At 35.3% G+C, this 15,312-nt stretch overlaps 1 protein-coding gene across 3 annotated transcripts in view; it reads left to right on the forward strand.

The window, feature by feature from the left end:
• Tsc22d1 (TSC22 domain family member 1) overlaps window positions 1-15,312 on the forward strand; it is a 114,303-nt gene that overhangs the window by 96,109 nt on the left and 2,882 nt on the right. Inside the window, exon 1 of one of the 3 annotated variants that reach the window (XM_015484317.2) lies at window positions 14,832-15,206. The exons of the other annotated variants lie outside the window; for them this stretch is intronic. Within the exon in view, the coding sequence (XP_015339803.1) occupies window positions 15,082-15,206 (125 nt within the window). The 5' untranslated portion in view covers window positions 14,832-15,081. Of the gene's footprint in view, window positions 1-14,831; window positions 15,207-15,312 lie in introns of those variants that run through there. 3 annotated transcript variants of the gene reach the window in all.

A 15,312-nucleotide genomic window follows, 5' to 3' on the forward strand; every position in this document is an offset into this window, starting at 1 on the left:
ATTACCACCAACTTTGCCCTTTGGAATCTTCTCCTTTCTGCTAAATAGTAGAGCTGTTTCACTGTATCTCAATTTATTTCTGTGACTTTTCAGATACTTCTGGTTACTTAAAAAGGCTCATCTTGATATATAAGACTGAATTCTATTATATAATAACTTTTTAATATCATATTTGCTTCAAAGCTCTCCTGCCAACACAGGCTTTAAAACTTAGTTCTAGCACTTTGGAATAGACACAGTGGGACCTGGGTCCATTCCCTATGTATCTGCCTCCTGCCCCACATTCTGGACAAGCACCTTTGGTGTGGCTTGGTATGTCAGAAGAGGGGAAAAGCAGAGGTGTCCCAGTCCTCTTCATGGTCAACCACAGTGCTATTTTACTCTTCATGTGTGGGCTGAAGATAGATGTGTGGCCTTAGCGGGCCACACAAATAATGAACTATGTCCTTGTAGCTCACTGGGGTTTTGCCAGTACCTTCCATGACCGGGCTTCATCTTCCAGGTGACTGATGCTACATTCTCCTGTGCCTCCCTCCAGGACTGTTTCCTTCATGTCTTAATTGGGAAGATTAAACATTTCATAGTTTGGTTAATAAATGTTACTAATCATGCCCTGTTGAATCTCCCCTTCACCCTGGTGTCCGGCTTCCTTACTGGCATGTTATGCCATTTCTATAACTTCTCAATAAACTCTGGTCTTTTTAATAATCATTTGCAGCTAAAAATAAACAAAACCTTCTTTTCATTTTGAAACTTGATTCTCAGAATCAAAGCTCTCTGTCCACTCTTGCCCTATAAAGGAAAACAACCCAGTCTGGACAATGGCTCTGGGTTTGGGGCCTTGCTTGTTTTCACCCGCCTCTTCCTTCTTCTCAGTAGTGGTGCTAGTCAGCGTTAGGGTGGTAGGAAGAACAGGGGCGGTGCCTCTGGGTGCCCTGCTGCAGTGTTCTACTTCTCTGAGTTGGTCACAGCTGCTTTTCTGTGTACCTCTGACTATTGGCTCCTTCTGTGAAGCAGCTATCCCAAGTGTCCTCTAACAGGGCATATTTGGTGGTTCTCAGAACCTTTTCGGTCACGTGGCATTGGACATCTGGCATTACTGACCTCTTTATTCACTGCAGCCACTGCCAAATTACCTCCATCATCTTGGTCTCCTCATCCAAAAGTGTACTTTCCAGACAAAGTTCTTGAAAAATGGCTCAAACCCAGCCACCTTCTGTGATGTCCTCTAGACCCACAGAAAACTCAGTGTCTGCCATGCTACATGGCTTCCCCCCAAACATGCAACCACTTGACTTCATTATCTTTTTCTCACACACATTCCTGAAATAATCTCATCCACTCCCATGAATGTGTGTTGCTAGTACTTAACAATTTGCAAATATTTTTCCGAGGCCCAGTCTCTCCTCAGTTTTACCATATTTCCCACGGCCTCATGTATACAGTCAGTGACATTTTCCAAAACCAGTTCCTACCCCTAGCTGTAGCCTCTGTTTGGTTAATTGTATCACCCTCTACTCATTTGTGTAATTACCTTCCACAAGCCAGTCTTCTCAGTTCTACCTCCTAAATGTCTCCTTTCCCTCATTATTCATTTCATTTGACCTCTAATCCCATCCCTTTTAGTCTTGTACATTGTGATCAGAGTGCCTTGCTAACACAAGTCCCAAACCATCACCTGCCAGCTTAAACCCTTTTGTGTGGACTCCATTGCTCTCAAACTCAAGTTCTAGTTGTCATCATGGGGCCTATGAGGCCCCAACCTCTTAGCTGTTTTTCCTTTTACTGCTTCTCTGCAGCACTAACCCCCAGCTCCTTTCTCCCCAGCCACACACCTAGAAGTGTCCAGACTGCATGCTCATGCCCCAGGCTTTTGCCTGGCCCTTTCCTTGTCATGGAGCTGTTCTCATTCTCCTTGTTCTTATAGACAACTAGACAACTCCTACTAGTTTTGTAAGGCCCAGAGGGAATGTCTTCTGCTCTGAGAACCATCCCTTGGTTTCTTTCTTTTCTTTTTAAAATTTTTTACCTTTTGCTTGCTTTTTTTTTTCTTTCTATATTTTCTTTTTCTTTTGGTACCAGGCATTGAACTCAGGGGCACTCAACCACTGAGCCACATCCCCAGCCCTATTTTGTTATTTTATTTAGAGAGAGGGTCTCACTGAGTTGCTTAGCACCTCACTTTTGCTGAGGTTGGCTTTGAACTTGTGGTCCTCCTGCCTCAGCCTCCTGAGCTGCTGGAATTTCAAGCATGCACCACTACACCCAGCTCTTTCCACATTTTTTATAATTGTACATAATGATGGGATTTGTCTTTACATATTTGTACATGCTCACAATATATTTTGGCATATAATATTATAATATAATTTGGCCAACCACTGCTGCTGTTTTCTTTATCTGTACAATGGGTGGTTTTAGATGTTACTCTGGTCCCATGGCAGAGAGATTGGCAGGAGGAAGCTCCACCTTATAATTTCTTTACCCTTCCAGCTCTGATAATATTCTTTGGGCTAGATTTCAGTATGTGGATCTGGAATTTCTTGCCTATGTTCTTAAAACATGATATATTAAATAAGAAGTTGTCACTGTGCCACATCCCACAATTAGTTAGGTAAAACCTGGACAAAATGCATAATGTCCTTGAGTTTCCATTTCTAAACGTACAGAATAAGGATATTAGAACTAAATGATCTCTAAGGTCTATTTTATCTCTAAATTTCTGAATAGATCAGAGAGTTAAAACCCCCAGGCACCATTTAAGTCACAGAGCTGGTGTCCAGAGAGGCCATAATATAGAAATGTGTCACTTGATAAAGCAGAGGTATTTTACTAAACACCCTGAGATAACACCAAGTTTTCTTTTCTAGTATGTTAATGCTTACCTAAGCCTGCCATACATTGGGCATTCAGTAGCTATGTAATACCCTCAAATTTTTCTTGACCTTTGTAAGTAAAATTGTTCAGTTGAGCTTCATCTGATTATTTTAGGATCACTGAGGGACGGACTATAAATGGCCCCAATTGGTTCTATATGCATAGAGAAACAGTCTAGTTCCTACTCGCTTTTTCCCCCCTTTATGGCTTATCATTGTTATTATCTTCTGGTATTTTCATGAGAAATTCGTTCAGGTAACAATTTTTAAAGTTTAAAAAAGAGCCCAAAGCATCTATTTTCTGTAGCTATGCAAAAGTAAGATGAAAATAATATCCATTTCGATAGACTTACATGAGGTTCTTGGAATAGAAAACCATAATCAGGACAACTTTTCACTTCTTCAGATGTTTTATGTAGAATATCTAAATCTGCAGTGCCTTTTTTGTCAGTGGCTCCTGATTTTCATAATCTACCACTATTTAACAGAAATGGCATTTGGCTTCAAAATGATTATTTTCAAGAAGTTTAAAAGAAAGGATTAACCATTTGAGTCCTACTGTTTAAAGGCACTGAGGAGAGTTGAGTCTCATCTCTTGCCCTTACTGCGGAATTCCCGTGACTCCTCTTGAATAAGTCTTCTGCCATCTATAAAACAGAGGGGAAGTATTGAGGCTTTTAGCATATGAGTGTTCTTTTAGAATTAGAGTTCCATTAAATAAGGCAGAGAAAATGGAGGCATGTGCACACAGCCATTGGAGATCTATGAATTATTTCTGGAATTGTAATAATTTAAACATAATCAAACGTTTAGAGAGAAAAAATATGTTAAAAGGCATATTTACAGAGAAACTTATGTACTATATATAGGTATGTATAAATAAATACAAAATTATACTTAAATTTGTTAGCATTTTATTAGGGTTTTTAAAGTTTTCACACTTAAAGCAAATATTTATTTTTTATAAGTCTTTTAAAACTAATATGGGATTTAGGGAAATATATATAATATATTTGAGTTAAATTTTTTGCAAATTAATCATTAAATTCAACAGTTTTAGGAAAGAAAATTGCAGTTCAAATTTCAATCCAAATAATACATATCATACAATCATAAAATAATTAATTGGTTATAAAATAGGTATTATTAGGTCTCTTCAATGAATATATTCAAGTCTTAGGTTTGTATATTTTTAGTAGGTTTTTTTTTGCCTTTACTTTAGAATATTTTTAATCAAAATAATACAGATATCTAAAGTAGTCAAAAATCATGGAAACAAAGTTTAACCATGGGTGGGGAGAAAGAAGAAATAGGGAATTTTTTAATGGGTAGTTCTGCAAGTTGAGAAAGTTCTGGAGATCTGTTTCATAACAATGTGGGTATACTTAGTCCTACTTAACTGTATACTTAAAGATGGTAAGTTTTTTGGTATGTTTTTACTACAATAAAAATAATACATGTGTATACATAAAGATCAAATAAAATTAATAGAAAAAATTTTAGAAGTTTCTTTTTTCTGTTCTTTCCAGTCTGCTACTTAGAGGCAGCTATTTAACAACAACAACAATAACAAAAAGATATAATTTAAATATAATAAAATTTCCCTTTTTAGTATATAGTTATATATACACTAGATTTTGAAAAACACTGTGTATACCATCAACACAGTCAAAATGGGAATAGCACCCACAAAAACCTACCTTTCCCTCCCCCCAAGGGTCTGGCAACTTCTATCTTGTGTCACTGACATTTTGCCTTTCCTTCATATAAATGGAATCATATATACTGTATATGTTACATCTTAGGATGTTTATTCTTTTTGTAAATAGTTGTATTTAATTTGCTAAATTTTTTAAAGAAATTTTATATTTATATTCATTAGGGCTGTAGATTTCATTTTTCTTTTATACTATATCTAGTGTTAGTATTTAGAATGCTGGTTTAATGGAATGAGTTGTGAAGTGTTCTCAAAGCCTTTTGAGTCTTGCTTCTTTTACTTACTGTGATGTATTTGAGATTCATTTATTCATACTGTTATGTGTATTGGTAGTCATTTGTTTTTATTGCTGAGTAGTAGTACTCTTGTATAAATGTACAATTGGTTTATCTATTTTTAAATTGAGTTGACATCTGGGTTTTTTCTAGTTTTGAGTGATTATAAAAAAGTCACTGTAAGCATTTATGTACTGATTTTGATGATAACATGTTTTTAATTCTCTTAAGGAAGTAACCTGAATTAGGATTGCTAGGTTTTATAGAAAGTATGGGTCTATCTTTGTGAGCAACTGCAAAAACTTCTGCAAAGTCAGTGTTACATTTTGTATTCCCGCTGTCAATATGAGTGTTCCAATTGTTCTGCCTTCTTGTCAATACTTGGTATCTAAAGGTTTAAAATTATTTTTATATCTTTATGTTAGCCATACTAATAGGTGTGTTGTGTCATAATATCTCATTGTGGTTTAGTTTGCATTTTTGTATTGATTAATGATGTTTTAAATTTTTTCCATTTGCTTATTTACAGTCATATATATATATATTAATCATTGATAAGACTATCTGTTCATGAATTTTGACCATTTCTTTTATTGGACTGTTCATTTTCCTGCAGTTGTTTTGTGTGTTTTATCAGATACAAGACTTGCAATATTCATGTACTATTATTGTCTTTCAAAGAATAGATGTTCTTTTTTTGGACAAAAGTCTAATTTATTGTTTTTTTTTTCCTCTCATGAATTGTGCTTTTTGTGTCCTAAGAAATCTTTATTAATTTGGGGAATAAAAGATTTCTTCTGTGTTTTCTTATTAAACTTTTATAGTTTTGGATTTTACATTCAGATCTGTGATCTATGTGAAGTCATGTGTGAAAAATGAATCAAGTTGGGGGGATTGTTATGTATTAGTTTTTGCTGTGGTTATCCAGTTGTTCCTGCACTGTTTGTTGAGAAAACTATCTCTTCTCCCTTGAGCTGCCTTTACATATTTGTTGAAAATCAATTTGCCATGTATGTGTAGATCTATTTTTGATCTCTCTAATCTGTTCCATTGCTCTATATGACTGTCCTTTGGCCAATACCATACTAACTTGATGAAAGCCTTGAGATCAAGTGGCAGAAGTCCTTCATCCTTGTTATTTTTCCAAAATTGTTTTGGTTATTCTAATTTCTTTGCCCATGACACTTAGAATCACTAAAACTTTTCAACACGATTTTGATTAAGATTACACTGAATCTATACAATAGTTTTTGGTTAAGGAAATGACAGTTTAATAATAGTGAGTCTTTCAACCTCCAAGCACAGCATATAGTTCAGCATTTATTTGGTTCTCTTGGATTCCCTTCATCAGTACTTTATTAGCATACAGATCTTGTACATACTTTGTTAGATATTTACCCATTTCATGTATTTTCATGCTACTATGAAATTTTAAATTGTTCATTACTAATAAATAGAAATGCAACTTTATTTTTGTGTATTGAACTTATATCTTGTGATCTTGAGAAAGTTGCTTCTTGGTAGTTATTTGTGGACCTTTTGGCTTTTTGTAGATAATCGTGTTATCTGTGAATCAAGATGATTTAATTTAATTTTATTTTATTCATTGTAGTGTAGATGTTTTTTTTTTCTTTCTTTGTCTTGCCTTGTTACCTGGCTATTAGCTTTAGTATGATGCCAAAGTACTGAGAGTGGATATGATTCCCTTCTAATAATAAGGGGGAAAACATTAATTCTTTATCATTAAGTAAGATGTCTGTTGAATGTTGAGGAAGTTCCCTTTAGTTCCTATTTTACTGAAAGATTTTATCTTAGATGGATGGTGAATTTTGTCAGATGTTTTTTCTGTGTCTATTGAAATGATCCAACAATTCTTCTTGAGTCTATTTGTAAAGTGAAATATTTTGATTGATTTTCATGTTTATCTTGCATTCCTAGGATAAATGGCATTTGGACATGATATAGTATTCTTTTTATATGTAGTTTCATTTAATTTGCCAAAATTTTGTTTAAAAAAATTGTGTCTATATTCATTAGGGCTACAAATCTGTAGACTTTTTTTTTTATAATATCTTTATCTAATTTTAGCATCAAATAAAATTTAGCATCAGAAAAAATCAGGAATGCTGGCCTCATAGAATGAATTGTGAAATGTTTTCTCCTCTTCGATTTTCTGGAAAGTTTTTATGAAATTGGTATTATTTATTTTTTAAATCTATAGTGGAATTTACCAGTGAACCCATATAGATCTGAGGTTTTCTTTATAGGAAAATTTTAAACTACAAATTCAATTTTGTAAATAATATATGGCTCCTCAAGTTATCAGTTTCTTCTTGTATGACTTTTGTGGTTGCTAAGAATTTGCCCATTTCATCTAAGTATTTGGAGATTTTTTCAGGTAATCTTATATTAGTGATTTCTAATTAATGCCATTACGGTCAGAAAACATTCTTTGTATAATTTGAATCCTTTTAAATTTATTGACTTGTTTCATAGTTCAGAATATTATTTATCTTGGTAAAAGTTTCACATGTACTTGTAAAGAATGTATACTCAGTTAATGTTAGATGAAATGTTCTACAGAAATCAAGTCAAGTGGTTGATAACATTCTGTCTACTTGTTATTTCTGTTACTTGTTCTTTCAATTACTGAGAGAGGAACTGATGAAACATCCAATGCCTTTACAATTCTATCAATATTTGCTTCATTTTTTTTTTATGTGTGTGGTTGTAGATGGACAATACCTTTATTTTATTTAATTTTATGTGGTGCTAAGGATCGAACCCAGTGTCTCACACAGCTAGGCAAGCACTCTGCTGCTGAGCTTCAGCTCCAGCCCTGCTTCATGTGTTTTGAAGCTCTGTTATTAGTACATAAACATTTGGGATTTTTATGACCTCTTGATGAACTGACGCTTTATTCCTGGTAATGCTCTTTACTTTACAGCCTACTTTATTTAAATAATATTGTCAATCCTACTTTTTTGATTACTGTTAACATGGAATATCTTCTTCCATCCTCTTCCTGTACATATTTGTGCCTTTATATTTAAAGTACATTTCCTGTAGGTAGCATAGTTGTGTCCTTTTCATCCAGTTTAGCAGTCTCTGCCTTTTAATTGGAAAGCTTAATTTATACCATTTAATATAATTGTTGATATAAATTGTTTAAATCTAGATATTTTTATTGTTTTTTTTTCTCCTTTCATTCTGTCTTCCTTGAGTTTGTACTGTTTCTTGATTCCATTTTTTCCTTCTATATTGGCTTATTGCCTTTAGAGTTCATAGTATACATCTTTAACTCACCATAATCTAATAACTTTACAGCAATATACTTTCTTTCTCCCTTCCTAGACTTTGTTCTGGTTATTTTATATATATATATATATATATATTTGTTGTTGTTGTTGTTGTTAGTTGTAGTTGGACACAATACCTTTATTTTATTTATTTATGTTGACGTGGCGCTGAGGATTGAACCCAGTGCTTCACATGGGCTTGGCTTGGCAAGCACTCTGCCACTGAGCCACAACCCCAGCCCCTTTATTGTGTTTTTCATCAGACATTTTATTTCTACATATTTAATAGTTCATTCTATACATTGTTATTTTTTTCTCCTTTAAACAGTCAGTTATCTGTTAAAAGAGATTTTAAAAGTAATGGGTGGAAAGGTTTTATATTTAACTATGTGATAGTCATTTCAGACACTCCTCATTCTTTTGTGTAGATCTAGATTTTCATCTGGTATCATTTTCTTCCTATTGAACAACTTACTTTAAACTTTCTTGTATGCAAGTCTGTCTGTGAAAAATTTTTGTAGCCTTTGTATGTCTGAAAAAGTATTTTGCCTTAAAAATTTTTAAAGATTCTTTACTAGGCATATAATTGTAGATTGACAAGTTTGTCTTTTTTTCTTTCTATAAAGATGGTTCTGTTCCTTCTTCTCTCTAGCACTGTTTCCAGCCTGAAGTCCACTATCATTCTTATTTTTGTTGCTCTGTATGTAACATAGTTCTCTGTTTCCAAGATTCTCTCTATCACTGTTTTAAGCAATTTGGGCCACATGCTTGCTGTAATTTTCTTCATGATTCTCTTGCTTTGGGATTTATTTAATTCTTACATATGTGAGTTATTGTTTTTAATAAATTTGGGATAAATTGCCATTATTTCTTAAACTATCTCTTCTTCCTTTCCCTCCTCTAGTCTTTAGGGAGTTTACCACAGATATATTTGGTTTCTTGAAACTGTCCCACAATTGATGCTTTGTTCCTTTTTGTTTCATTCTTCTTTTTCCAATTGTTTTTACGTTTATTTTGAATACTTTATATTGTTAATATATCAGTAATGCTTCTGCCCTATTTATTCTGCTGCTAGAATCCTATATAAAGTGTATTTTATTCTTAAGCATTGTATTTTCCATTTTGATTAATTTGCATTTTCATGCCTGTCTTTAGTATGCTAATGTCTCAACTACCTTCTGGAACATATAGTCTGGAAAATATAGTCAAAATATAGTCAAAGCAGCTGCTTTAAAATCCTTGTCTACAAATTCTGTCATCTCTGTCATATCTGGGTCATTTTGATTAATTGTTTTTCTCATTATGAGTCATACTTCCCTACTTGTTCCTTTCTGTGTCTGGTACCTTTTATTGGGTGTCAGATACTATGAATAATTGGATGGTAGAGATTTTATTTTATTAAATATACTTGGGCTTTGTTTGGGGACAATATAAATTACTTGAAAATAGTTTGATGTGTTCAAGGCTTCCTTTAAACTACTTTCCACAGGATCAAATCTCCCCTTCAGCCTAGGACTAAGCTCCCCCACTACCCTTCTGAGTATTGGATGTCTGTATTTACAAGTTTTTTAAACTAAGGGTTGTGGTAGCCCTTCCTCTTCCCCACCCTGTGAGATTTCTGAAAATTGTTCGGCCTCCTTCTTTTGGGGGATTATTTTCCTAGTCTGGGGTAGTACTCTGTGGAAGGCCAGAAGGGTGGGGCATCTCCTGCAGGTCCCTCTCTGTGTGTCTGTGAATCCTTCTGTTGCTTTAAAGTGTTTTATTTAATCCAGGCAATACGGTACATATGTAAGTATCAAATAGAATGAATAGAAGAAAATTAAGAGTTTCCTTTATCCACTCCTCCCAAGTCTGTTTCAGATGTAGCCACTTTTAATTATTTATTTTTTCCTCCTTATTTACTTCCACGTTTTTGTGTAATATTATTTACCCTTATATTATTCCCAATAAATTTAACTTCTTAAAGTTAAATCAATTTAAACATCTAAAAATACAGTCACATAAATTTTATTTGAGTATTTGTTTTGTGTTTTTTTTTGCTTTGTTTTCTGAAAAACTGTCTTTGAACCTATCCAGTGGTTCCATTAGCCCTGTCACATACCCATGGGCACTGCCCGGCTCCTTCGATCCCTCAGCTGTCCCTCACCCTTCTGACCAGGCACAGGCCCACTGCTGCTTGGGCTTGCTTGGCCTTGTCACCTGTAGTTTCCCTCTCTTTCCCCTTCTTTCTTCTCAGTGTTGATCCTTTGGTTCCCATTTCTTAAGCATTCTTATTTTCTTGGTTTGCTCTCCTCCATTGTGCGTGAAACATCTAAAAATGCTTTTACTCTACCTTTGCACTCAAATGATGGAATTCTAGATATTTTTTTTAAAAACCTTTTTCTCTCAAAATTTTAAGGTATTTTTCTCTGTTGTTTTCTGAAAGCCATCAAACCCATTCTGATGGTAGTTCTTGTGTTTGTAACTTATTTTTTTTTTCCATTTGTAAGCTTTCAGGAATTTTTCTCTATCCTAATGAGCTGAAATTTCATGATGTGCTTTTGCTATAAGGCTTTTTTCATTTATAGTGGTGGGCACTTAATCATCTCATTTAAACTGGACTTTTGTGCCCTTTAGTTCTGGAAAAATTTTTAAATGATTTCTTTTAATTTCTAAATGATTTCCCTTCCCTCTAATTTTGGAACTAATACCGTTTTGGTGTTGGATGTACAGTCATCCTTAAAGTTTCTTCTCTTTTATCTCACAATTCTCTCATTATTTTCCTTTTGTTGTTCTATTTTTTTTTTTTTGAAGATTTTTTCCACTTTCTAACCTTTATCAAAACAAGGAAATTTAAAATATGGTTGAGTTTAACAGCTTTTCCCTTTTTTTGATTTCTTTGGCATTATTTCTTGTTATGTTTGTGGAGGGGAATCAACACTAAAGCATTATTCATTGTCTGTTAATCAGATTTATTCTTAATACATTTCAGTTTTTAAATATTTTAAATATTTCTTAAATTCACAGATAAAATTGTATGTATTCACTGTATATAGTATTATGTCTTGAAATATATGTATATTGTAGAATAGTTAAGTCTAGCTAATTAGCAGATGTATTATTTCATATAGTTACATTCTTGTGATGAAAATACTAAACATCCACTCTTTGCATTTTTAAAATATACAATATATTATCATTAACTCTAGCCATCATGTTGTACAGCAGATCTCTTAAACTTATTTCTTCCATCTGTAATTATATACCTTTGACCAACATCTTCTCATTTCACCCTCTCCCTCCCCTGCACCCCATATGACCTTCCCAGTCCCTGGTAAACTACTTTCTACTCTGCTTTAATGAGATCAACCTTTTTAGATTCCACCTATGAATGAGACCATGTGGTATTTGTCTTTCTGTGTCTGGCCTATTTTAATTAATAAAATCTTGAAAGCCATCCATGTTGTTGCAAATGATAGGATTTTATTTTTTATGGCTGAGTATATTTTCTTGTACATATATATACCACATTTTCTTTAGCAGGGAATCCTGCGGTTTGCTAAACCCAATAACCCTGCTTTCAGTGCCTAATGAGAGTAAACTAGGAAAGTGGAGGTGACCTGGGAGTCCCTAGACAACAGTGATTTGGTCAGTTGCAGGGCCATGTGTCTTACCTGCTTCCTTGGCAGTCATTTCAGATTTACAAGGAATTTTGGATGGGGAGAAAGAGATTATCCTTGTTGAGTGGTGATGGACCCCCCCCCTCCTTACTAATATTGACCATGTCAAATCAGATTTAGTTACTCAGAAATACAGTACAGGCCCTGCCTCTGCTCCTCTTCTACGGTTTCCCCATGTTTTTTTTTTTTCTTAATATTTATTTCTTAGTTGGACACAAATATCTTTATACCAAGATGCAGAGGTGGTTGAATAGGAATCCGTGCAAAAAGGCTCCAAAGTAGACAATAACAAAACATCCCAATCGCCAGTATCCAGTCTGTTCCCTGTGTTTCAGAATACTCAGGGGAGTGAGAGCTCTTGATCTCTGCCCAGGGCCTAAAGCTGACTTGTATGGTCCACACCTTTATAGCTTCCTTCTGGAGGCTTGTGGTATTTTCTCTGTCCTATCAGCAAGTCTTCGATGAGCTCTGACACAAGACTCATAGGTGTTTTGTCAGACAAACAGAAGAACTTTGAATGTAATTCTAGCCATTTGTGCCCCAGATATTTCTGATTCAGTGGTTTTCCTCCACGAACCTTTCATCCATTTCCTTTGCCTTCTTTTCCAAATTATGTCTTTTCAGCTTTCAGGTAAAAATCCAGTTTCAAAAAAAAGTAGCATGTTTATATGAAAGGTTTGAAAAAATTAAATTTCTAATCATTCTTTTTGTTGCATATCCTTTGGCTTAGCAAATTCTGCAGAAATGTACATGTTCTTTTCCCTCCTTCTCCCTCCCCTCTCTCGAATGAATATACAAAGATGTTTCTTGCATTTTATTTGAAATAGAAAGTATTAGAGATGACCAAAATGTCCCTCAGGAGGGATATGTTTGTATTTGCTTCTGTTGCTTAATTGAAATGACTGAAATAAAAACATAGTTAACTGATTTCTGCTTATGTTCAAGAACAACTTGATTAAATAAAATTCAGTTAATTCAGTAATATTTTTAAACTCCAGCTGAGAGTTTTAAGTTCATTTCTTTATGTGAATGTAGAAGATTTTTAAAGTTCTTTTATAGCTTTTCCTTTGAAGTTGGTATTCAGTTGGATTATGTAAATGGATCTTATCACAGATAGTTTTAGTTATAACTTTAACTTTCAAAGTATAGAAGCTATCATGTAGTAAATAATAGTTCTGTTTAGCATTTGTAGACATAGGGACTATATGCTTGTTTTCCAAATTATTATAGGTTTTGAGTTTCTACGTATTGTTTCCTTTTACTGAAAATGGGTGCCTTCTTTAAAAATATATAATAGTTAATTTTTATAAATTATAGATATGCTAGTAAATGTTTTATTCAAAATCAAAGCCTAACATGAACCTTATAATAAAAATGTATCTTACTGTCTTATAGATACACTTAGTTTTTAACCCCCCAAAAGTTTTATCCTCCTCTTCATCTACTGAATTCACCATATTTGGTTTCTAATTGCTTTAGACAGTTTTAAAAACTAAATGTCCCTCTGCCAGACTTAGGTCAGCTTTAAAGCTTCTCCAAAAGACTGTGATGGAAATTTTAGGAAAGGATGCTCCATGAGGGAGAATGCTTGTTTGAAAGAAGTGTGTGTGTGTGTGTGTGTGTGTGTGTGTGTGTGTGTGTGTAATATATATTTACATTCTGTGGTCAGATTTTATGTTGCAATTATTTTTGATGATGCAACTTGCCTATGAATTAGATCCCAAATACTTTGTAGTGGGTCCCCGCCCCCTTTCTGTTTTTATAGTATTATGCCATGAGAGGGCAGTATTGTAGAGGTTAATGTTCCCTTCTCAAATGTACTGCGAACAAGTTTATATTGTGTTAATAAGCAAACTTCTTAGATCTACAGTATACTAATTGTAATCTTAACTGATGCATCCTTGCAGATATTTTAAATTAATAGAGATAATTTTGTCACAGGTTGCATTTTACACCCAGATCTCTTGATTTGGGTTTGGCAAAGTGAATTATTTGTTCAGTGTGACCATAGGGTGAGCCTGCAGTACTCCTTGGCTACTTAACTATTTTTTAATCACCATCATATGCTCCTTTTGACTGATTCTGGACACTGAAAATGGGCAGACTACCTCCAAGGAGTTGTGTGCTTTGAAGGGTACTGGACTATTTCAGTCTAATAAGATTGAGTCTTGGAAGAATTGCCGCTTAACCTCAAAACTTGCCTTAGTGACTTGCTGAAAATGGATCTCTTTAGGATCCAACCCATGGACTGACTTTTCTAGTTATAAATGGAAAAAGGTATATTTAATTCCTGGTGCTGTTGGGGAGATATGATTTCAAGGCTGATGGCTCTGGGGACATTTGGGGAAGATACCCTGGATTTCATTCTATGGTTTCCTTTGACCCAATTTTTTTTGCCCAGCACAGAAAATGTAGTGTTAGTTTCTAAAAGTAACGGATAAATTCGTGTGAAGGTACTATTATTCAAAAAGCAAATGTAATTTTATTGGCATTTAAAAAATATTCTTGCAGTAGGGTTATTATTATTATAAATAAAACCCTCTATAAAATCATCCCATTACTGCTGCCTGTAAGAACCAGATAATTGAAATCGAGATGCTCCAGCTCCTGCAAGTCTTTACTGGTGGGACTGGGCATGCCCAGTAGATCAGACGGTTCTTGTTGCAAATAGGAAGCGTTGTCGGTTGAGCAGTCGCCGGGACCGGCCACTCCGGGGACCGGGGTCTGACTCCCCTTAAACGTAAGCAGTGCGGGGCATCGATCGTGTCTTCAGGGACCTAGACACTTTCTGTCCATGCCGTGTCCAGGCATTCCCAGGCCGTGGGGGCCTCCGCGGCCCGCGCCCCAGCTGCTCCCAGAACTGCTCGGCCAGCCCACCCGAGGAGCTGAGCTGGAGTGCAGGCGGGGGAGGCAGCCCAGGGAACTGGGCGGGCGGGGAAGAGCGGAGGGGCGGTCCGACCAGGAACTGGCCAATCGGCGCTTCTGTGTGCTGAATATATGTTGCACTTAGACCGGGAGACCCGGTCTAGAGCCGAGTGGAGCCGCGCTGCCGGTCCTGAGGCTTCGCGTAGCGCTGGGATCTGAATCTGCCCGGTTCTCCAAGCCCCAGAAGCCGGGTTTCTTTAAACTGGCGCTGCTGTTTTCTCTCTCCTTGGGCTGTAGAAAACTAGAAGACTTTATCTAGCACAAGCAAGGCTGCTGCTGTTCCCTCTTTTTTATATTTTTTTCCACGAGGGTGTTTTTGGCTGCAATTGCATGAAATCCCAATGGTGTAGACCAGTGGCGATGGATCTAGGAGTTTACCAACTGAGACATTTCTCAATTTCTTTCTTGTCATCTTTGCTGGGGACTGAAAACGCCTCTGTGAGACTTGACAATAGGTAAATGTTGGCTGGAGTAGTTTTTTAAAATTTACTCGAGAGGTATTTGTAATAATGCAGGTAAAAGATAGCCGGGCAAATTCCTTTGTCCGTAGCTTGAGAGATT

This window comes from Marmota marmota, unplaced genomic scaffold, assembly GCF_001458135.2.
Source record: "Marmota marmota marmota unplaced genomic scaffold, marMar, whole genome shotgun sequence".
NCBI lineage: Eukaryota > Metazoa > Chordata > Mammalia > Rodentia > Sciuridae > Marmota > Marmota marmota.